The sequence below is a fragment of the Corvus cornix genome, chromosome 2 (assembly GCF_000738735.6).
Source record: "Corvus cornix cornix isolate S_Up_H32 chromosome 2, ASM73873v5, whole genome shotgun sequence".
Lineage (NCBI taxonomy): Eukaryota > Metazoa > Chordata > Aves > Passeriformes > Corvidae > Corvus > Corvus cornix.
In genome coordinates, this window is record NC_046333.1 from 102,752,416 (window position 1) to 102,776,095 (window position 23,680).

The 23,680-nt window shown below is 36.8% G+C and overlaps 1 protein-coding gene across 11 annotated transcripts in view; it reads right to left on the bottom strand.

The window, feature by feature from the left end:
- Window positions 1-23,680, bottom strand: part of PTPRM (protein tyrosine phosphatase receptor type M) — a 453,496-nt gene that overhangs the window by 281,925 nt on the left and 147,891 nt on the right. For all 11 annotated transcript variants that reach the window (XM_039549187.1, XM_039549181.1, XM_039549179.1 and 8 more), the window contains exons 4-6: window positions 22,834-22,912; window positions 19,746-19,861; window positions 3,778-3,952 (exon numbers count right to left, since the gene is read on the bottom strand). In XM_039549187.1, coding sequence (XP_039405121.1) covers window positions 3,778-3,952; window positions 19,746-19,861; window positions 22,834-22,912 — 370 coding nt within the window. The remainder of the gene's footprint in view (window positions 1-3,777; window positions 3,953-19,745; window positions 19,862-22,833; window positions 22,913-23,680) is intronic.

The following is a 23,680-nucleotide window of genomic DNA, read 5'->3' on the forward strand; positions in this document are numbered from 1 at the left end:
CATTTTACTCTCAAAGTACAAGGATTCAGCAAGGTGGAGGACTGTATACTAAAAGCATACAAATGCTGACCTCACTGGTCTTGATTCCCGTGCTTGGATCCAGCCTGCCCCAGAAGAGCTCAGATCTCTGCTTGCAATTAAATTCCATACACTGTATCTAGAATTCTGGGGGAATTTGAAAGATTAATTCAAAGAAGTCTCAGGGTCTTGTTGGGTTTTATTTGGTAGTTTGTAAACTAACTGTATTTGAGAACAGATCTTCACAGGAAGAGAGAAAGAGAATTCTTGACATAGTACCCTCCTGAAAAAATATTACTACTTCAAAGTCCAGAGTCTTCAGCACTTTCCTATGACAAGTTTGCTAACATGGATGAACTGTATCAGCTCTTTTGGCTGGAGGTTTTCTCAACACCTCCAAGCTAAGGCACACACCCACACTGAAAAATACAAGTCTCCAGTCATTTTTTTGCCAAAAAATGAGCATATGAAAGCAGGACTTCATGATAGGAATTGTTAGGCAACCATAAAAATAAGTCCTAATGCCAGCACTGTTGGTAAAAAAAGGGGTACAGACAGAGTGATGGATCCAGCATGCAAGGTTAGCTGCAGAGCGAAAACAGATGCCAAGTATGTGTGTATATTTAATGTATGAGAACAACTGATACCACAGATAAGTAATCATTAATATTTTCTTACTCTGTCTTGACGTCAAAATGACTTTGCCCTCCAGAATAAAGTCTTTGCTCTAGAGATCCTGAAGAGGTTTGGTTCTGTTCCCAGTGTTAAATTTTCCATTTGGAAAATGCAGACATTTAAGCTGCCAGCATTACAGATGGCTACCTTTCTATGCCCTTGCTTAAAAACCTAACCAAACTCCTTTTAACCAATTTGACACCTAGGTTTACCTTGTTTGAACTCAATAAGCAGTCTGAACTCTGTAATAATCTGATGTCTGCTAGACAGGCTCATTCTGTTCTCCTAAATCTAATCTGTGTTGGATCTGCCCACTATTAGAAAACTTCAACCTAGGGACCGTATGTAGAACTCTAATTTACTTCACCAATGCATTTAATCAATTCCACCCGACTATTCTCCTTTTGCTCAATGTTTGATTACTTTTACGTCATCTATTAGATACGGGCTGATGTTTTTTACAATAAGTGGGTTATCTGACAAGGCCAATTTCATGTCTCCTATTAAATAAAGTGACATTTCAATCCAATTCTCTGACAAACTCAGATGAGGATACTGTGCAGTTTGAGCACACACAATGACAAGGCACTTGTCTTTTCAGCCTTTCTTATCAGAACAAACACTCAGGTAAATTGAAAACCTCCCCTTCAGGATTTATTTAAATAGAACAATCAATACTTTATTTCACCGTCCTCTAAAAGGCATATAAGCTAACACAAACAAGTTTTGAAAAAAAAAACCCTTCCCCCCACCCCTTTTAAAGGCCAGATTAATTGTTCACTGACAGGCAATATTCATGTTTACAATTATTTCGTAAGAGAACTGACAGCTCTTTAATTGCGCTTTTTTCCCCCTCCATACTGCTGAAACCTTGCTATAACTTGCTCACCCAGGTAAAACATGAAGAAAATAAGAGAAGAGAATAAGAATGCCTGGCAGTTTCTTACATATCTTTCATTTTCAAGATTTCATTCCTATTCCTTTGTGATGCCAGGTTTGATTTGCAGCACCTGAAATGAGCAGCCCTTCTGCCCTTTTCAAGAGTTCTGGTACCTGGTCTCCAGTGCCACACAACATCATGCCACAACAGCACTACAAACCTTAAAGATCTTTACACACATAATTGGAATCTACTTAGAATAAGTTCCTATTTAGTGAAACCATGTCTACAGTGAAGTAGAATGAATGTTGTACAGAGCTGTAACCCACTCTACTGTGCAAACATCTCAACTTAAAAGCAAACATATTTTGAAAAAAGCCCTATTCCAGTGCAGGATGTACTTTTTGCAACTTGAGTTACAGGTTCAGTAACCAGAATGAAACACGGCATGGTAATTGTGAAGAACTGATTCTCTCTAACTTAAAAGTGCTCCATTTGACTCTCCTGTCATTCTAGCAATACAATTCCAAGGAAATTCCTCATAAGTCAGTTTAGTTACACCAGCATAAATTAGAAGAGAATTAAATTAATTGTTTGTAAAAAAGAGGAGGCAGTAATTACACCACTGTTTTCACACATACTATTATTAAGCCATCAGCAATTCCTAAGTATACTAAACATCATAAAGTGTGGGCATATGTACATTCTTCATGATTTATGGATGGTAATGGATTAAAAACATATATAGCTGTACTGAAATCAATCCACTATCTTTGAAGTCTGCTAACCGACATTGCAGAAAAGCTACTAAAAATTAGGAAATAAAATTTCTTAATTATATACCATCAAGAAGAAAGGATATTTACTAATTAGCCCCTAATGCTGCTGTTTCAGTACAGTCACGCAACATTTTACAGCCCAATGTTTAAAATGGGTCTTTTTAGGTCAGAAGGAATGACCTGCAGGTGGTCTCATAAAAGCTCCAACACAGGCAATGGGGATTACCATAATTACTTTGCCACTCTACAAGTAGTTAATGGGATTACACCCTAAGGCTATCCACTTGCTCACAGTGCCCAGTGCAAATTTTCTGAAAGAATCTGGGTAAGCACAAATGCTTTAATGATACGCTTCATAATTTCTACTACACCTCAAAAGGAGCACTAATAAATTAAAATACTCTGAATCAAAGAGACTGAGAAAAAATGAACTTCTTTGGCTTCCACAGTAATTCCTCCCTCTGCCTCCTTCAGGCAGTGTTCATTCCTCTTTATTTTCACTGGTGTTAGATCTGAACGATGCTTCATTGTTCCCACCTGGGTTATAGTCCACGCTTCCTTTCCTTGCCAACTTTCCTACATATCTATTTTTGGCCACCTACTTTATTTTCTTTTCATGCTAGGACCAAAATAACCTCATTTTTTTCCACCATGCCTTATAATTATATTCTCATCTCACCCACTCTATTTGTTTCTTTTTTCATCTGTCCATTCAAATAGCTCATCTAAGCTTTCATGCTACAATTTGTTTTGTCTTGTTATCTTCATACACCGGTTATTTGCAACATCCTTCTCTTGTCCTGTTTCTCTTCATTTTCTCTACAGCACATTCACTAAAACCCTACTCTTGCTTTTGGAAAATGATTTAGTTTTCATTATGGTTTTCTTGCATCTTCTTCTACTGGTGATGAATTATTCCCCATTCTATTTACATATAAGTGTTTCCCACAGTTTTTAAAAACACGCCTCCATGTATTGAAACATGTGTATTTTATGTGTTCAATTTTTTAAAAACACCCCTCCATATACTGAAATATGGGTATTCTCTGTGTTCACTTAAATGTAAATCTTGCATATTTTGTAGTAAGTATATTTTTAGAATATAATCTCCACAAAGGAGGCAAATACCCATTATTATGTTCATACTTTTAATAAAAGCTTGTGAAGACATACAAGTCTAAACAGTGCATTTTGGGGAAATATGTAAAACAGCAATCAACAAGTACCTAGTTAATTAGCCCTGGTTTCTTCTATCACTCCCTTGTTACAGCTGGATAGACTCTTAAGATTTACATAAGCAAAATCTATTTACTGAACCTCTTATCAAGTTTAACAGGCTATGGGTGACATTCTTACTCCACTAGCAACTGCAAGCCCTGATTCCATCCACTGAGCATGGAAATACGGATTTGTATCGTGAAATACCTTTGACTATCAGTTCTGCATAGTTGGATACACCAACTCCTCCTTCCGTCCGGATCATGCAGCGATAGTTGCCAGCATCCCGCTTCGTGGCATTCACCACACTAAAAAGAGCCACAAATCGTCGGGAGTTGAACACTTTTATGTCCTTCAAAGGTGCATCCCTTACATAAATACCCTAGGCAAAGAAACAAAAATAAAGAATATTTTTAGTCATATTAAAAAAAAAAAAAATACTGACAACCAATTTTACTTTTCTCAAGTTCCCCAGAAGGAGATGAAAGATAAAAGCAAAAGTCCGTATGTTATTTTTACTGCCTTCCCATGTGAGTTAAGCCATTCATCTGTAATGTGGGCAACCATTAATCTGTAACAGCTGATTTCAACTCTTTATAGATTAACTAACAGAAAGATTTGAGAGCAATGTAATATTTCCTCTCTTAGATTGTTTTACACAAATATTTAAACTTATTTCTCTTAAAAGAACATGAAACCCAGCATAGTCAGTCTGTGCTTTCTCTTCCCTCCCTCCATCTGCTGCTTGGCATATGCATTTTGCACATATATAGTTGCACAGAGACATCAGTGGACAGTTCTCATATCAGCACCCACACAAGGGGTTATCAGTGACTCAGGTAGAAGAAACTAGGCACAGATTTACCAGGCAAATGACCTGAAGCTGTCTCCACCTCTCACTCCCTCAGCATGACACTGGAAACTGGGCAGCTCTATTTCAGCACAGTGTCTTGCTGTCAATTCAACATATGACACGTACGGCACAAAAAAATGAGCCCTGTGAGAGCTGAGGAGCACAAGGAGTGAAAAAGGGAGGGGAGAAGACAGAAGAGGGCAGAGTTGACAACTTGCCATGTCCTTTGACACAAAGATAATGGCAGAGAGGCTTGGCTCTCAAATCCTCATCAGAACTCATGCTCCACCTGACCATGAAATAGGATACTTGCACTATGAACACTCAAAAACCTGCAGAAAATGTATAACGATTGAATTATGAAAGCTGCACGAAAAAAAAAAAATCAAACCCACCACCAAAATCTACTGACGACATTAACTCAAACAAGAAAACAAGAAAGATGCACTTTTCATACAATGATATGTATTTCAACAAACTGAAGGCTGCAACCACTATCAAAACATGAAGAAAAACTGGAAAACCCTAACTAGCACTTCACAAAAACCACTCTCTCCAGGAAGGCACAGGCACAGTCTGATGCTACCTAATGACACCAGGTATGTTTAGTGGGTCCTCAAGTCCCCTCTGACTTGAGGAGTTTCTAGCAGGTCAAGGCTCCTGCCCCATTAAGCTTCTGTAAACCACCAACATAGCTGGTGATGTCTGTTTTTCTGCCCTGGAGTTTGTAGTTTGTCCAGCAGGTTTTAAGACGTATAGAAAATACTGATCTCATTTTATTATGTTCTTATTTGCCACTAAATTGGAAGTACCCTTGAAATACCAGTTATAACAAAAGAGTTTTAAACAAGTCACACAAAATTAAATGCATCCATAAATCACAAAACCAAGTCAAAGTTAATCATGCTGTTAATACCAAAGAAGCACCATAATTAAAAATAAATACTGATTCCAATGAACAGTAAGGTAGAGTTATGCCCTCTTCCAAAGAAAATGTGGGTGATGTAAAGCTTATGTAAAAGAAAAAAGAAGTTTGTAAGATGTCCAAAGAAGAATGTGCTATCACGCCTTAAAATTACTCAGCTGTAAATTATTACTTGGGAATTACTTCAGATAATTGACAGCTCCTTAAGATTCCTCAGAGTTTGAGCTGCTGATAAAGCACAGCTTCTATGATGTGGCATGGCAGTTACCAAAACCTAAACTTGGAAAGAAACACTTCAAACTACTATTTCAAAACTACTATTTTTTAATAGTTTTGCCTCTGTAATATCCTTCTAGCAAGAACGGCTGCAGATAACAGGAAATAAGCAGTGGGTTAATTAGGATTTTCGAAAATGAATATTTCTTAAAAGGAACATTATTTTTTACCTAAGACAATCCTGATAATCAGAACTGCTGATCAATCACAAGCCATAAGACAGTCTTAAAGTATGTTACTGCAGCTTTCAGACTCTCGAAGGATCCTGTACATACCCAAATCTTGTGGTTACATTACACCCACCCATATTAGTTTTCCCATTTTTCTAGTTGCAACATCAGGAAGCCTTATGCAGGCTATTTTATCCTCCCCAGAAATAGGGTAAGTTATTCTCTAGGGAAAAACATTCTGCCACGCACTGATTAATTCTAGTACCTAAACTAGCTCAGCTCATTTAGAGTGTGAACAAACTCCTCTGCACTCCAGCCTGCACAGTACACCCTCCCTGCCACATGGGGCACCTGCATCCAGAATCTACCAGGACTCCCATGAGTTACAACACAACTGAAGAACCCTGTAAATATTTTAAAAACAATTTCTTGCTGTTCTCATGGAGAAAGAGATGAAGGGAAAGGACTAGGCAATGCCGTGATTTCTGCCTTAATTTGCAGTTCATGAATAGGGGGCAATCATGTAAAGATGTAACGCACACACAGTCCCTGCTGGCCCCGCACACAGAACTGTCTCCTACCACACTGTCCCCTCAGACCTCCAAGTGGCCTGGTAGAAATCCTGAACTTCACAGTCTGGGTGCTCATATAAACTGCCAGCAGTCCTTGAAGGCAACCGCTCCAATACCCAGGACATACTTCCCATCTTTTTAATGCATATTTAGAATGGAAATTGGAACCAATCAATGCACTGTAGCAGTTACAATAAATTACTATTTCACTTGGGTCCCATAATCTTTTTCACCTTCTGATTCTCAAATACACTAATCTTGCCTGATTTTGAATGTTTTAACTGCTGTTCTACAACAGGAAATCTTAGTTTGATCAAATAATTGGCTTACATGGCTTTGTGACACATGCCATCCATTCACGTACCAATAATTTTAACTGGAAAAAGAGAAGCCAAAGCACATTTCAGGAGGCACACATTATTTTGCTCAAATGAAAAAGCTAGAGCAGCCTTAAATGTAACTCAACTTGGCGCCACAGAGGATTTCAGCATTTTTGGCCTCTACCAAAATCCAGGTGAGAAAAGGTTATTAATTGTGGCTTCAAAATTTATGAAAGAGCTCTGGAATAAAAAGCCATTATTATTATAACTACAACAAAGCCGTAAAATATATGGGAGATTATTATCAGTAAAGATTATCTTGACTGACTTCTCTTGAACATTACAAACTCATGGAGGCAAAGTGTACAGTGTCTAATTATATGTTCGAACTCAAACAGTCCCACAGAAATCACTAGCATGACATTTTATACTAGAACTCAAAGGAGAAGAAAAAAGCCCAGTTTTTTTCTTTAGTCTCTTTGGGGAAAGATATTTTCAAGGAAAATATAGTGTCTGGAACAGACAAAGACTAAGAAATATAATTGCTTTACATTCCACAAGAAAAAATACAGCCCAAGAGAGCAAGTTTTCCCTCTCTTTTGGGATGACAGCAAATGAGTAGGAGAGTTGCCTAATTGATTTAAGCCTAAGCAAAAAGGAACAGTAATGAAGGTAATGAATTCAAGTATAAGAAAAGTTCAATCCATAGGCACTGCAGAAGACAGTTAAAAAGGCTGCAAAGAAAAAATTAGACAAAGTAATCCCAGATTTACAACTTCTCCCAAACTCTTATTTCAGCAATGGACAAATGGCAAAAGACTATTTCTAGTCTAAAAAAATGCTACTTAAAATTTGATATATGAATACAGAACCGTTTCTGTTTTAACAGCACCCACACATCCAGCTTCGCTCCCTTTATTTGTGATTCACGTTTTGTTCTCCCTGACTTACTGCAGTGACTTCAGTAAGCTACCCAGGTATGGTATCTTTTTTCCCAGCATGGAACAGGCCCATTTAAGCTCACTGTATGATAAATTACAAGCTCTCAGTGCTGACTGCCAACAGCTATTTCATTTAGAATGGCTAAGAATAACGTATCAAATGAGCATTTGTTTATCAAACATACTAGCACATCCCACTACAATTTCTTTATGAAGAATTATTTTTAGTAGCATTCAGAAAAGTAAGTTTTTATCATTCACTAATGCAACAATCTGAACTCCCACAAATAAGAGTTTGCTTATGGTATACTGTTTTACTAGCTAATAGTCACTAAAACTTTAATCTCAGGTTTTTTGAGATTCTGAAATTTACCAGTAGGTCTTGCAAACGCCCACTTTTTATACGAAAGCCTGAGTCTTCCCAAATACATCATATTTTATTGAAAAATAAACAAAAAATGACAAGGCCGTAATTTACTAATCCCATTCCAGAGAGGAGGATAAAATTCGTGATTTACAGTACAACACTATGGTACTGGTATCAAGACCTATTAGAACAGGTTGTTGGAGCAAATCTATAGTATCCTGTTTTCTGGCTGGGGCTTATTTTTTTTTGGTTTAAATACAATTCAAAAATAAATATGGTTCTTTTAACTTTCTTTACTTTAGCCCTGATTTGCCACAGAAAAGTCTGAGGGGTTACTACTGATTAGGGCTGTTAGCTTTTCCTGCCCCAGGAACTTGGAGAACTGTGTGAACAGGACACTTCATTCTTTGGAAAGAGGAAGCTGCCATAATCATTTAATGTTAGACCTGCTTGGACTACAAAGGCCACATCCTCAGGGCACAGCTATCTCACCTCCTTAGAGCACAGAACTATGGCCACAGAATAAATACTGAGATCCAAAAATGAAAATAACAGATTCCATTGGCTGCTGAGAAACCTGTGCCTTTTCAAATGCTCAGAGAAAGCTTGTGAAAAATACCAAATACGTATCTATAAAAATACTACTTAAGCCAACTAATGAAAATATGGAACTGGTAAAGTCACTAGTAAGAATAAATTTTCTATTAAACAACAAGTTATTTAAAATATAGGGTTATAAAAAAATAAGCTTAATTTAACTTCAGGATATACACAGCTTGAAAAACCCATATTCCTAGTACTAGCATATTAAATGCATACACAGACACCTTAAAGCACTTGAAAATGCACATTACTTTTCCATTTTAGGCAAGTTAGAATGAAAAGAAATAGGTTGGTAGTTATTTAAATTACACTTACCGGCTCTTTTAAGCAATGAACTAACTCTAAGTCTTTTAAATGAACAGCAATTTAGCAGCAACAATCTATACATTAAACCTTTCAGAAATACTTTTAACAAAAATGCAGCAGCAATTCAAAAGCATTGAACTTCTGGGATGTTACATCCAGCACTACCACTGCAGTAATCATGCTCAAGGCATGTATCAACAATTTTGTGAGAAGAGAGTTAAAAGGAAACATCAGTCAGCTTCTGTCCATACAGGTAGATTAGGCAGCTTTTCATACATTTAATAAAGAAAGAGTTTGCATTATCCCACTTTCAAATATGCACATTTATAAAATTGTGATTAGAGATATACCAGTGGGATCTCAAATAACACCAGCAAGGCCAGAAGCAATTTTTGTTTAAAATATGTATAAAACTAAATCAAATAGTAATTAATACCTCAGGAAAATTGCTTTGCAGAGTTCATACAATTCCAGTAACTAAGATGGTTTTCTCTACCTTTGAATTTCTAGATTTGTGTTCACAACCAAGACAACTGTTCGTCAGTCTAGATTAGAGCCATCACACATCCTGTGATTATCCTGTATTTATTCCATCTGTGTAAGCTAACAAGTGCATTTCATTCAAGTAATAAGGCCATGCTGGAAAAAGATAATTATTGTCCTATTTGGAATTATTCTGCTATGAGACAGAATTACACTCTGCATGTGTAACTAATGGGCATTCAAGCAAACTATTATTATTTTACCTTTCAAGAAAGGTTTCTCCTTTCAGTTATTTTATTTGATAACTGAGCCTATTCTTCAAAACCCGTAGCTCTCCCGAAAACTCAGTTTATTATGGCTAAACCTAAATACTGGCTGGAGCTGTCAGGTAATATTGTAAAATATTATTTAAGTTACACATCAAGTACTCACATTATCAAATATTAGCACTGACATCTATTTGAAGACACAAACACAGAAAGTAAACAAAGACAATGCATTTTCTGGAATCATTAAATTCAGTGTAATTCAACCAAAGCAGTTACTCTGTACTCACATACTGAAATTGTTTTGTATCATTCTGACAGGAGAAAATCTGCTATCATTACACAGACATTTTAAAAGGGAAAAAAATCAAACCAAAAACCAAACCCCCATTTTTTATTTTTACATTAAATTCCAGAGCAGCTAAGAAGAGTTTATATCCTCTAACAATTTGTCGGTGCTCACAAAATATGTAAAATTCCAAATCTTCTTTCCATTCATTTTTAATAGCACATAGTAGAATACAAAATGAGTTCTAGGAAACTACAGCCTCAGAAACATCTGGAGAAAACAAAGTACCAGGAAATATCTCTCTAACAGGGAGTTTAATACTTTGGATAGATATTATGGCAATGATCCATGTATCTACTAAGCATTTTGTTGAACTTACAGCCCTACTTATTAAGTCCCTTACTCTAATACTGTATTTTAATTCTTTGAACTATGTAACACTTAGTACTTCTCATTCATCCTTCTATTTATGTTTAAAATTCCAAGAGCCAGGACGAACACCTTGCTAAAAACTGAAGAGAACATACATAGGATTTTAAATACTCTGGGGCTTGGCATTCTGCTAAAACCTAAGGCAACAGCAGATGCCAGGCTTATGGAGGGGCTAGGAAGGAGCAAAGTGATGAGGAGAAAGTGAGGAAGTAGAGTTCATCAGCTTGATTTTCATTGGTACACACCACATAAAGCATAGCAATGCAGGTCTTTGTCTGCCTTTTCTGTGCAACTACGTAGCAGGAGACTTAAAACCCAGTGCATTCAAGTCCCACATTCCTTCACTGCAAAAGTGCTAATCTTGGGAAGGCAGCATGGGAAGAAGAAACTCCAACATGCAAGTTCTGGGGCCAAACTGAAGAGTATTCCAAAGTTTAAAACAAGCAGAATAGCAGGCAAAGCAAAAGTGATACTGAGTCCTACAAAACAGGGAAGGAAGAAGCAGCAAAGGAAGAAACACACATAGATTTGATGATGACAAATCATTAAGGGCTGAGCTACTGCCTCCTGAAAAGATTCTTCCAAATGGGAGGAATGAATGGTGAAAAGAGAGGCAGAAAAGAATACTGACAGTGATACTGACAGTGCAATTTGTGAATAAACACGACCACAGCAGTAATAATCAGTAGTGTAGCAGGGAAGGAACAAGTTGGTTCACCTAACAGGGAAGCTGATGTAGAGGGGTTTGGCTGGAGGTGTTAATTACTGAGCCAGTCACAGTTTAACAGCTCCCACACCCAACACTCATCTTCTCCAGTGGTCTGTTTCCTTTCCATCATCTTCTCTTTAAACTTAGTTTAAACTTTACTTTGGTTCTCCTTGCCTCAAAACAGCTTCAACAGCCCTTATTCTTAAAAAAAGAAAAAAAGGGGGAGAAAGGGGGGGATAAAAAAAAGGCTCTCCTCAACTCCAGTTTGAACAAGATACCTTCCAGCAGTAAGTTTGTACATTTTACCTACAGTATTCATGGTAAAGGTCACTGTTTCTTCCTCCCAAAGGTCCAACACAGCAGAGAAAGCTTACTGAATTTATTTCATTAGTTTCCTAATTCTTATGTATCCTTAAGTGATTCTACTGCTGCTGAACAGTGCTTCATATCAAGGCAGTATTCAGGGTCCAGAAACAGGCCAACATCCTGCACTTTTGAAAGGAAAGTTGAATTTAACCAGCCCCCTGTGGCACAGGTCAACGGTTTCATTATATTCCTTGTTTCATTATCTTAGGTCTGCTAATCACCATTTTATTATTTAACACTCCAGAATAACTGGAAGACTAACACATCACAATGAGTTTCTTGAATAGTGAACACTTCCTGGGTTGCTTCATTTTTAAACTCAGACAAGAATTTCAAAAAGGTTTGACTGATAAACGTAATCCCGGAACAACTTTTCTTATGGGTCACTCCATCAAATGAGAGTATATATGGGGATGGAGGAAGGGATAGGTTTATGTGTATCCCCTCTGACTTATGTCCATAATTGTCTGCAGACAAGCAAATTTTCTGCAAATCAATGTATGTAGTCAATCCATTAATATTTGATAACTTCTGAGCACCTGAGACACAGATCTAAAACAGAGAGAAAAGGAAGAAGGAACAAGAACTACTACCTGTTACCACAAGTATTTTGTCCAGAATTTGAGTTTTGTATCATTCTTGTAATATAAAAATAATAATAGCTCTCTTGCATGGTACTTCTGACACTCTTTATAGATATAACATGCAACTTCAGCAAATGTGGAAGATCAAAATCCACCAATTGCTCAGGTTACTTGCAAACAAACTTTGCCAAGCTTTCCCCAGTTCTCTTAAGATTTTGTGCTGTTGTCCGTAACAAAGGCCCAGTGGATTTAACTGAGTTTACAGTGTACCTCTAAAAGCAAAACTTCTACAGTTTGTGAATTTGTCAGATTTACTTTTTCTCTCAAATCTCTTTTAAACACAGGAGATTACCAAAGAGACAGAGATGAGGAGCAATATTTTTGTGATAAAAAGGCTTTTTCAAGACAGAAACTTTAATGCCTCTATTAGAAGTTTTCAGACCCCATGTTGCCTTCATAAGCAGGTACTGTTGAGTATACTACTTGGATACCAAATGCCTATTTCCATGTCACAAGCACACTCTTGGCAGAGCAGACCCCACCTCCGCTAGACAGGTGATGAAGGAAGGCCTTTGGAGGACACCACCCATTGTCACGCCTTGCAACCTGATGGATGACCAGCACCACTAGAGAGATAAACACGTCTTCCCTCTATCTACAGTACTTTTTTCCTACTGCATCAAGGGCTGCTTAGTGTTTTGGGTTTTTTAATAAAATAATCACATTTTCTTATACCCACAAAAGCGTCTTTTTTGGCATCACTACCAACATGGTCTGTTGCGCTTATTGACCTGAAGAGTTTCTGATTTAAGGACATTGAGTAACGTTGTAACATAAAACTTCACAGCTGTTTAGTCAAGTATTTTCACCAGAATATTTTGGGTAACATTTCCATTCAATTTACGAATGATGGGGCTCATACATGATGATAGAAGTGACACTTATTCTTCCACCTACCTCCATCTGATTTATTTTAGTATTAATAACAAAATTCACTGACATTTCTTCATGGTTACCAACATTTGGCTTTTTTGTGCCAGGCATTGCAGTCTGGGTGGATTGGGAGGCTTAGCCTGTAGAGCGGCTTTGCTGGTCAGGCTTCTTTGGTGTTTCTCCATGACAGAATATAAGGCTTATATTTGGCTCCTCTGTTACAGTGGCACCATCTCATACAAGTCATGCAAGGCTACAGATTCAGTAGCTGCTGTACCATCAGGTATTTGAGTTTTTTCAGCTGCGCCTTTCACTGCTCATAGTGCTAGAGTGAGAGGAGTACACAGTGCCTGCTGTACCTCAGTGTCCCTGAAGCTAATCTACAACAGAGAACCTGGCGGAAAGGCACCTTTCATGTACATTCCCACCACACTCCAAACACATTCAGACACACACACCTTACTAAAATCACTGGACTCAAAGATTGCTGCTGGCCAGCTCTGAAATCTCACTGACATGAAAACACTTCAGACACAGATTGATTTCAAGGTGACATTTTGCTTCTCACGCATGTTCAGTGGGATTTGTCATTAACTTCACAATTCGCAACTTCTCCTAGTCTCTGGTATCACTAATAATTGAAGATACCGTAAGAGACATCTTAGCATCAGAGAAGTATGAATCAAATCTGTATTCAGACAAGAATAAAACCAGTAAGCCCATGTAAAAAAGTCTATTATATGCATCAGATGGTTCATATATAAGGCAGATAATGATGGAAAAGGTTTCGCCAAAGATCACAGCTCCTTAGACACTGCCTAACACAAACACAATACATATCATAAGCCTCCTGTACTCGATTCTTCATAGAAGATTTTCTGCCACATAGTAAGGTTACTGTGCAATTACTGATAAACAACTAAACCTGGTTAATAACAATTAATAGAAAATACCGAATATATACTGCAAAAAATGTTCTAAATACATACTGGAATGAAGAGGGGGGACACACAGAAATTAACATTCCAAAACCTGGAAAAAATGTTAAATATTCACCAGAATTTGAAAAAAAAAAAAGTTGAACTTTCATCTATGCAGTAAAATGTAGTTTCCCTTCCTACAGGACATTAATTGTTCTTCTAACAGTGAAGTCGTCTCAGGTTACCTACTAAAAAAACACACCAGGATGCACAGGCTTCAGGATGCATGCAGTCTTGGTAAAATCTTTAGTTGACTGATGTCATTAAAGCTCTTCTTCAAGGCAATGGACTCTAGACAATTTGCAGTGCACAAGGTGGTTTGACCAGTCTTGGAAGACTGAGCAATTGATGAGCAGGAGGAAAAATGATCTTGTGCACTCCTGTAGTACACAAATGCACCTACTCATCAAGCACCAAGTACTTTAATGTTCAAAAGAACATCTTCAGGCCTATTTCATTGTAGAGTTTACATTAACATAATGTAACATCCACCTGTTTATGTTACCAAGTTGTTACATATGTGTATGGTTTAACAGTTAAAGTACTGCTCCATTATCTCAGTACTCAAAAATGGCTGAAACATTATTTCCCTCGTGTGCTTCAAAACTTGGCACCCAAAATGATAATTATGTGAAAGTCTCAGAGAGTTTACAGCGCAACAAAAAATTCTTACAAAAGTCCAGAACTTCATTCACCTTCTGGGATACTGTATGCAATTTACATAAACAAGCACATGCACACACACACAAACTGTTTTGTATATCCTATAAATCTATTTGATTTTCATCATTTGCCAAGAGTCATTTCACTGGCTCTACATTCTTACAAGGATGTTTTTGATATCTCTCAGTTAGGTATGTGTGTACTCCTGAGGAAAACAATTTGCTTTCCAGAACTCCCTCTGACACAGGACTACATCTCCTCCTTTGAAAAAATAATAAATAATGCATACAACAGGTAGTTTTGTATATAGATGAATAAAATATTTCATAGTCTTCACACCTTCAGCAAAAGATTACCAAGGAAACAAAAAAAAAGAAAAATACACTGAATAAGGTGAAAGATAGTTTTCAGGAAAGAAGAAAAGCCAAATCCAGGAAATAAACTATTTACATAAGGTAGAGGAGCGATTGGCCATTAAAGTGATTGTTCATTTCTTAGTTTCTTGGCTGCAAATGAAATGGTACACATTCTGCATGCATAAACCAAGGTATGAAAGATTTCACCCTCTCCCCTTCTACCAAAAAATATCCATTAGTCTCTTGCTACTGGTAAATCTGATGATGGTGCTTACTACAGCTGTCAGACATAGCCTGAGATCCTATGGTTATCTGCACCTCTTCATCGAATTTCTACTTTTAGTTCTCTATTTCTGCAATAAAAGTTATGTGTTTGAGAATTACATTTTAAAGTAACTATTTACATTTCACCCATGTTTTAGAATAAAGCCAGGAAAAAACAATTACTGCAGGGAAGTGATGACCTCTCTTTTTCATCAGCTATAGCTTTCCACTGTTTGAGGAACCTCTCTCAAGAAAGGCTACTCACAGTGGGTCAAAGCACACTGAAAAATGCAATTGCAATATCAAAAGGTTGTGTTTGATATTAAAATGGAACTTCATTATACCTGGGTATGATTTGACAACAATTTCCTGGAAATCATATTGTAGATCATTCTAAGAACAAGTAGCACACAGAGGGAACTGAATGAACCCACTGCAAATAAGGAGAAGCAGCAGATGAGGATGGGCAAATGAAGAGATGAAGACTAGCCTGAGAAGCTAAGGAAAACCAAGACAATTCTTTGCAGCCAATACTCTGCACCAAAAGCAAGTTACTTCCAAAAAGAAATTCTACCGTCTCTCCTATAATACAGATTTGAGTTTCCTGTGCCAATTTACTGAATTACTAACTAACAGGCTTTTCAGAAGGCATTGTCTCAGTTGCTTTCATATGACCATTAACTGTTCTGGGTTCCACCTGTTCATTTCTTTCCAACAGTAGGAGCACAGGAATGACATTTTTGCTCAACCATTCAGTAGGAGAGAAAGAGTCCTCCCACACAGGCAATAACCTGTGTTGTACCCAGATGTGAAAAAGAAAATGTAAGCAAATTAGACACATTTGTTAATTACAGACATTCAGATTTATTTTTAAGGTATGCTTACATTTAGAACATAAGCTAGTGGAGACATGAATTCATAAACATACAATCTAACCAATGACCTTATTAACCAGACACTCATTACAATGACAAAACCAAATTTGTATGATACTGTGTTGTATTCTTGAGTCCTTTCATTTGAATTCAACCTGAAATGGTATCTCTGAAAACACCCACAATTTATTGTCAGATAACCTGACAAGCTTGTGATCATAGCTCATGAACTAGGGATTATGGCTGCCTAGTGGAATGAGGAAAAATGTTTCTCTGCACCATGCAAAAGGTAAATAGCTTTCTGTCTTCCCTTTCCCGAAAGAGTAAATACTGATCACAGCATCATGAAACAAATTTCATGCCTCAGTGGTCAAATTTGGGCAGCTACCATATGAATTGTGATTCCCTCAAGGCTCTTGCAATTGCAAAAAGTTCTACAATACTCCATAAATTAACAGACTTCATGTTCCACAGGGACTAAGAGTGGGAAAGACTTGAAAAGAGAAAAAAAAAAGTGAGGGAAGTGAAGTATGGATTTCACTTAGGACTGCGTCAAGGCCTGGGCATTATTAAACTAAGAACATCTATGCTGTTTCCAACAAGTACTCAGGAAAGACATGGAGACTAAAATAATGAACCAACTCACAGCTATGCATTTGTTTTAAAGAACATATCGCCCTCACGGTCCAGCAGACTGTAAAAAGTAAAGAATTTGTTCACAAGATAAATGTGTACCTCTCAATTTGAAGTCTGCTGCATAGAAGCAGAGAGGTACTAAATAAAAGAGACAGAAGTACAGTAGTGAAATCCTGCCACTACTGGAAACTGCAGAAATGTCATTGAATTCAGTGGGTTTGTGATTTCATCCTGGCAATTTACCTGTACTTCAGACTAACAATGTGAATCTGAAAAAAAATGACAGGTACTGGAAATCATTTGGGAGCAAATTATCTCTGAATAGTATTCTGAATTTGTCAAATCCAAACAGATTAGGCCTCCTGATATGACTTAGATGGCAGAAATGCTGAGAAGCCCCTGATAATATCACTCAACTGTATTTATTTATTTATTTACTATGATTTGCCCTTAAGGTTTTATATGTGTAATGAAACAAACCACCAAAAGGATAGTAGAAAAGTCTTAGTCTTACTGGTGAACAAACTAGGCACATCATAGAGATTGCATGAAAAAACCTGAATCCCTCTTACCTGAGTGCTATCGTAAATATTCCCAGAGAATGGTGTTCATTTTATTCTGGCTCTAGAGCATATAAGAATGTATTTTATTGAGATGTTTTGTAGTTGAATATTGGGTTTAGTGCAACTGGGAATGAAAAGATCTTTAATGTCCATTTAACCAGTCACATGATGTAGAAGATACCATGTTTTCTGATAGCTGTTACTGACAGCTGCACTGTACTCATAGTCCTGCAGCAGTGTCATGAGATGTCACACACAGGCATATACAAAATTCCTCAGCAGCACACCATGAAACCAGAGAGTCAGGTGATGAATGGAGAGCTGCAAGGCCTGGGGATCTGTTCCCCGATAACGACCTAGTGCGCTAAAGTACAGCTGATCCTGTAGGGAACTGTTATCTCATAGCCTCGATTTGCAGCATCCCACACATGGAGCTGTTTGATCAGTCTTACTGTAAGATGCAGCAGACATCTGTGGAAACTGGCAAACAAGCACAAAAATAAATCCAAGCTATCCAGGAGATCCTGTCAACTTCTGAAACATTCTTATGCAAAGGCACACCTGGAATTTGCACAACCTTAGGCTGATTACCAGAGGGACCTGTAGTTGTACAGGCAGAATAAATAAACAGTGGCCCTGCAGGAAGATAAATTCCTCTAAAAGTCCGTCTGTCACTACTCTCTTATCCTTCACATAGAAAAAAAAATAAATCATATAATCATGTAATAACAAGGAATCAACTCAACTAAGCTCAGCAAGATATTTTGGAATTGTTATGTTGTTAATAAAATTATTTTGTATTACATAAAATCTAGAAGGATATTTAATTTCTACAATAAAGAAATCACATTCCAGCCCAGTAAAGAATTTATGTGTATCCTAAATTCTGTGAAAAAAATTAAAGATATGATATGATACTGTCCTGAAACATATAGAAAAACTGAATGGCATGAGGATTTCTTCATACTGAATTCTACCTTCGTCTTACAATAGAGCATTATGCAAAAGTTCAAAGCTTCTAGAAAGGATATAACTGATGAAATAGCAACCCATTATTTTCCCATACATGCTAAACCCTTTTATGACTAGAAAAATCATTCTTTCAAAAAATCTTGGTGGCATAGGAAAGACAGGGGTCTAATTCTACCAATTCAACAGTGTAATACTGTCTCTTTAAGGGGCTGCAGTACTAGAAAAATATCAGCCTTGTATCACCAAGAGGTTGGAAATACCCATGCAAACCCAAATAAAACCAAAGGAGATTTTCATTGCCCTCACTGTATTTGATCAGACTCTCTGAACAGACATAACAGTCTATTATTCATATACAGGTAAATATGAGGCTTTGCTTTTCAAGTGATTTTGCTTATTTTTCTGTGTATTAGATTTCTTACAACGACTCAGCTGTTTAACCTGTCACACTTAAACGAATAATTTACAAAATGCAAATGCAATGGAAAAGGATAAGTACAGTAAAAGCCTGAAACTGTTTAAACTGCAAAAATAGAGAATTTCATTTCTAAGTCCCACCTGTTACCATTGCCAATTTCACCTATTCCTCTTTCTCCACTTACTGCAGCTTCATCTGAGTGATCTCCTCAGACACTGCTTCATTTATTTTAATTGTCTTTACTTCCTTCTCACAGACAATGTCTTTGTTCTGGCATGTTGGTTTTCATGTATGGAAATCACTGGGATGTGGAGGCTAGTGTATTCCCAACGCTAAGTCCAAAGACTGACTATTGTTTGCTGTAGGGAACAACTCTGTAATAATGGCAGCAAGACAGCAGTTAAACTTGCACCCCCATTATAAAAAGAGATCAAGCAAAAAGGCACGGTTCTGATACCAGGCTACACGTATGAATAAGGGAACACTGTCTTGACTGAAAGAAAATGAGTTGGAGATAAGACTTTAAATCAAGATCTGACATCCACCCAGAAGCTACATTACTGATTAAGTAAGAAATAATGGATTCAATGAATATAAGTAAGATTCTTTGGGTCTGTAATACAGGAGGTCAGATCTGACTGTCATACTGGTCTTCTCTACACTTAAACTGTAAGTATGCAGTTTTAGCTGAAAATACTAAACAGAGATAGAGGTAAGCCAAGAAAATCATTATGCATAATATTGCAGTTAGCCAGCACAGACTTAATTATAAGAAAGTCATGTGTTTTTCCTTGGGGATTTAGCCTTTACTCATGACCACCACATGTAAGGAAAACAGTACCTTTATTTTTAGTAAGGCTTTCCACTGAAACAAGGGAGGAAAATCTTCCAGTAGCATTTTCTACAACAGAATACCTACAATGCAGCAGTTCAAAGGCACTATAAAATCTAATATTGATGAAATGGACAGCCCTGTAATTTTTCACGTTTTACATTCCTTTCAGAGTCTCTCCTCTCTCCAGATCTCAGTGCACAAGGAAAGAAAGAAATTACCTGTAACCAGAGTCTGTCACTTGAGTCTGTTCCACCATTGGCAGTGCACTGAAAAGTAGCAAACTGTCCTGCATTGACTTCCACACTCTGAAGACGCAAGAAATGGGGAGTTCTTGCTGTTGGAAAAGATAAAAGTGCTGAAGTTATGCAAGACCAAAGTACTGGCTACAAAAAATACACCACACAAGCAAAATAGTTCCTCTTTTAAAAGGTTCAAGTCACTGATTGCACATTAGATTCTAGGCTGGTTTACTTCCATGCCTGGGAAAGAGCAGAAGAGAAGGGTGCTGTTTAATTGCTCCTGCTGTACAAATTATCTTAGCTCAGCACTCCTCTTGTAATAACAATCTATTAAAAAAGATCATATTGGAAACTAATAATGTTTTGAAGACAAACCTACTGGATGCTTACACTACCAACTGGACAAGCCAGTAAGAAGTTAAGTGATGCTATCAGGGGAACAGGTTTTTCTTTTTAACCAAGTACAGTGTCTGTAGAAGAGATCTTTTAGAATGCAGCCCACCAAACAGCTAAAATACTAACATAACACTCCTCAGCAACTACAGCTGTATTCTTCAAACACAATTCCTTTCAACAGCACTGCAGAAAGAACCCCAAAACACAACACATATTCTCCACATCAATGCTTACTTTTCATTTAGAAAGAGAAAACAATCCCAGTAAAAATTAAAGCAACATTCCTACAAGTAACCTAATGAATGAAACTGATATTCTAACAAGAACTACATCCCCTGAAGGAGAAAAGATAGTGTGTATTTTTGTTTTACTAAGAAGAGTCAACCACATAATACAGAAAAAACATAGATATTTTATACAGAAACCTATCCCTTAAGGCACAGTATTCCCCAGCCTATTCAAATCCTACTGCAGCCAGGCAGAGTTCTTGCACTGTCTATATTAACAGATAAGCCAGGCTTTGAACATTGCTTTTCAACATGAAAATCTTAGTACTAGCGGTACACTGGCAAACTAAGCATCTATTTTCTAGCAGAGCATTACAATAATTTAAAGTGTTGATCACATTTTCTTAAAAAGCCTTATTGCTGGATGAAATTGCATTTTTAAGGAATTTATTAATAGCTAGTGTCAAGAAAAAGTTGCTAAATATCCAGTGCAAGACAGCATAAGAAGGAGGAGATAGAATAAAATAGCTCCAATTAATATCTAAATATGGGATAAAATATTTTCCTAACTACCCTTATGGCAAATTTATTACATATACTGCCTTGTTTTTTCTTAAAACCTTTCCCAATTAGGACAGACAGACAAAATTATCCACTTCTGCCCATCAAACTATTAACGTCAGACTATTCAGTAAAATTCTTCAGTATATTCCCCATTTCTCAGCTGTCAGTTTGGGTTTTTTTTAAATCTGCTTTTAACCCCACTTGATTTTACTGTTTCCTTGATCTTCTTAAACTCTAGAAAACTAGCTTTTCTGAATTACCAGGCATGGCCTAAGTGGAGAAGTGTATTGGGTTTTAAAAACACACACACACACAAACCATAAAACCCTTACCCATCTACCACAACCCACCCCTTTCATTTCTTCGTGCCTACAACCTGTCTTCTGCTTGGTCTTTGTTTGTACTACCCAGGCAACTGCCTATCAAATATTTTTCCCATTTCAATTTTTGTTTATAGAGTTAATAATTCCAGAACTACTTTTTCTGGGAATAAACAGAAAGAATATCATAACGAGCTTTACAAAGTTTTAAACACAGATGAGTTTTACTTCAATTTTCACACTTTTTCCATTTTCTTTAGACAATTTAACTGGTTTGATGTCTTAATTTCTAACATTTTAATTACTTCATCAAAGAACTTTCATTAAAGCTTTTGCATTACAACACTGTTATGTTAGAACTCTATATGCTGTGGGCTATAACTCAGTCTCCACATTAACATGAGCTATTTGCAGGTTTTGAGAATTGATTGGTACAAATGCACAGATCAAACCTCTCAAAATCTGTATAAAAAAATTAGTAAGCTGCTAAAATGATGCTTCAGACTTATCCTACCTGAACCAAGTATATAAATTAAAAATGCAGAAGCACATATACTTTCTAACAAGATGAGAGCCTGCTGTGTTTATTAGAAATAAGTGACTCAGAAATAACAACTGCTGATTCTGCATAAGTGTCTCTGTATTTGAAGAAATGTGTGTGTCTTCTTGCCATTAACACTAAAACCATTTTTATGAGGTGCTTCAGTACTATTCGACAGAGCACTATTTATTTGGAATCACAGCTCTTACTTAAAAGCCACAATAAATGCATACAAGCTCAACATGGTATAAGAGGAACAATCACACAGAAGTTGGTGTCTTCTTCCTCATTCAGTCATTTATTTGGTCAGTAAGATTACAACCTACCATTCCATGTACGACCTTAATAAATCTTACTTAACAAACAGAATATATGTGAAGTAATGATTTAAGTAGTTTGTTCAATTATGTCTTTAAATTTGCGTCATTAAAGCTTTATTTACAAGGTTTGTTTTGACAATTCAGGTTAATTAAGTATTACATATCCTTAATAATGGGATAAAGAAACATATCTGAAACATAAAGAAGTAAAACAGTGCAGAAACTGAGCCATGAACATGAGCAAAGCCTCAGACCTCAGCCAGCTGAGTTTTCTTCCTTCTAAGCCTTGGAAAAAATAATTTTATATAGTCAGCTGCTGTGTTGTTCACCTGCTCTCCGTAATGTCTCAGAATGTGGCGGCACTGAATTTTTGATGCAGACAGAAAACTCATCAACAAATCTTAGAATCAGAGAACCATGATGACTTGGTGATTTTGTCCTAAAGAGTTGCCATATGGCCCAGTTTGGGTTTGGGGCTCATGCTAAGTGCTGTACACAAGGTGCACCTAAAAGAGATGTCTTTAAAGCCAATAAGGTGCAATGATGCCATGCTAGCAACACTTTATATATACCAGCCTGTATTTACAGCAGTGACACTGTTTTCTGACATCTTCCTCATCTTTTGCTCCACATTTATTGAAGCATAGTGGCACGTTCATTTTAGGGGGTCTGGCTTTACAAGACAAGACAGGTACTTACTACATGGATGTCCTAAAACTTTCACTTCATCAATAGCCACGTATCCACGGTGACCTGAAGTAACCACTTCAAAAACAACCTGAGAAGCAGAAAGAGAATTTCAGTTAGCAGCTTTGGAACACAGGGAATATAAAAACAGTCTGTTATGGAAAAATACATCAATTCTTTCAATATCTTAAGAACACCTGGAAAACAAAACACAATCATAAAACCCTCAATATGTGTTGTTCTTATCACTAAAATTAACCAGAACTTAAATTAAATTTTTCATGTTTACACCATTTTTGGAGATTTACAAGCAGGATCATATATAGCTCACAGCAGAAATAACCAAATCTCCCTATTATTTGGTCTGCCAAAGTAGTTATTTAATAAACACCTTAAGACTGGTATTTTATTTTCAATTCTTTGTCTTGCAGAATGAACTGCTTTTATTTTAAAAACTACAATTCTGTAGTATACAGAGATTTGCAGGGTATCAGACACAAACACACCTATTTTCAGGAATGTATTTTCCATGCTTTTAATCTTTCACCAAATGCAGTGAATTAAGTAAAGCAGATCCATTTGCCACGGTTTGTTTAATGGCTATAAATAGGTCACAAAATAAATGGACCGTTCTCGTCATTTGAATTGAGTACACTCTAAAGTAAACCTCTCCAAAGTTTGGGAGCCTTAGCTTTGAACATCCCAAGAATGTTCTTATGGAATAGGAGAAAATATGCCAGCAATGTTAGCAGGTACATTGCCAAACCAATGCTCAAGAAGTACACGCTAAAATCCAGGTTGTGATTTTTATTTTTGTTATTAATACTTCACTTTTGCTCAGGAAGTTAACTCTAATTGC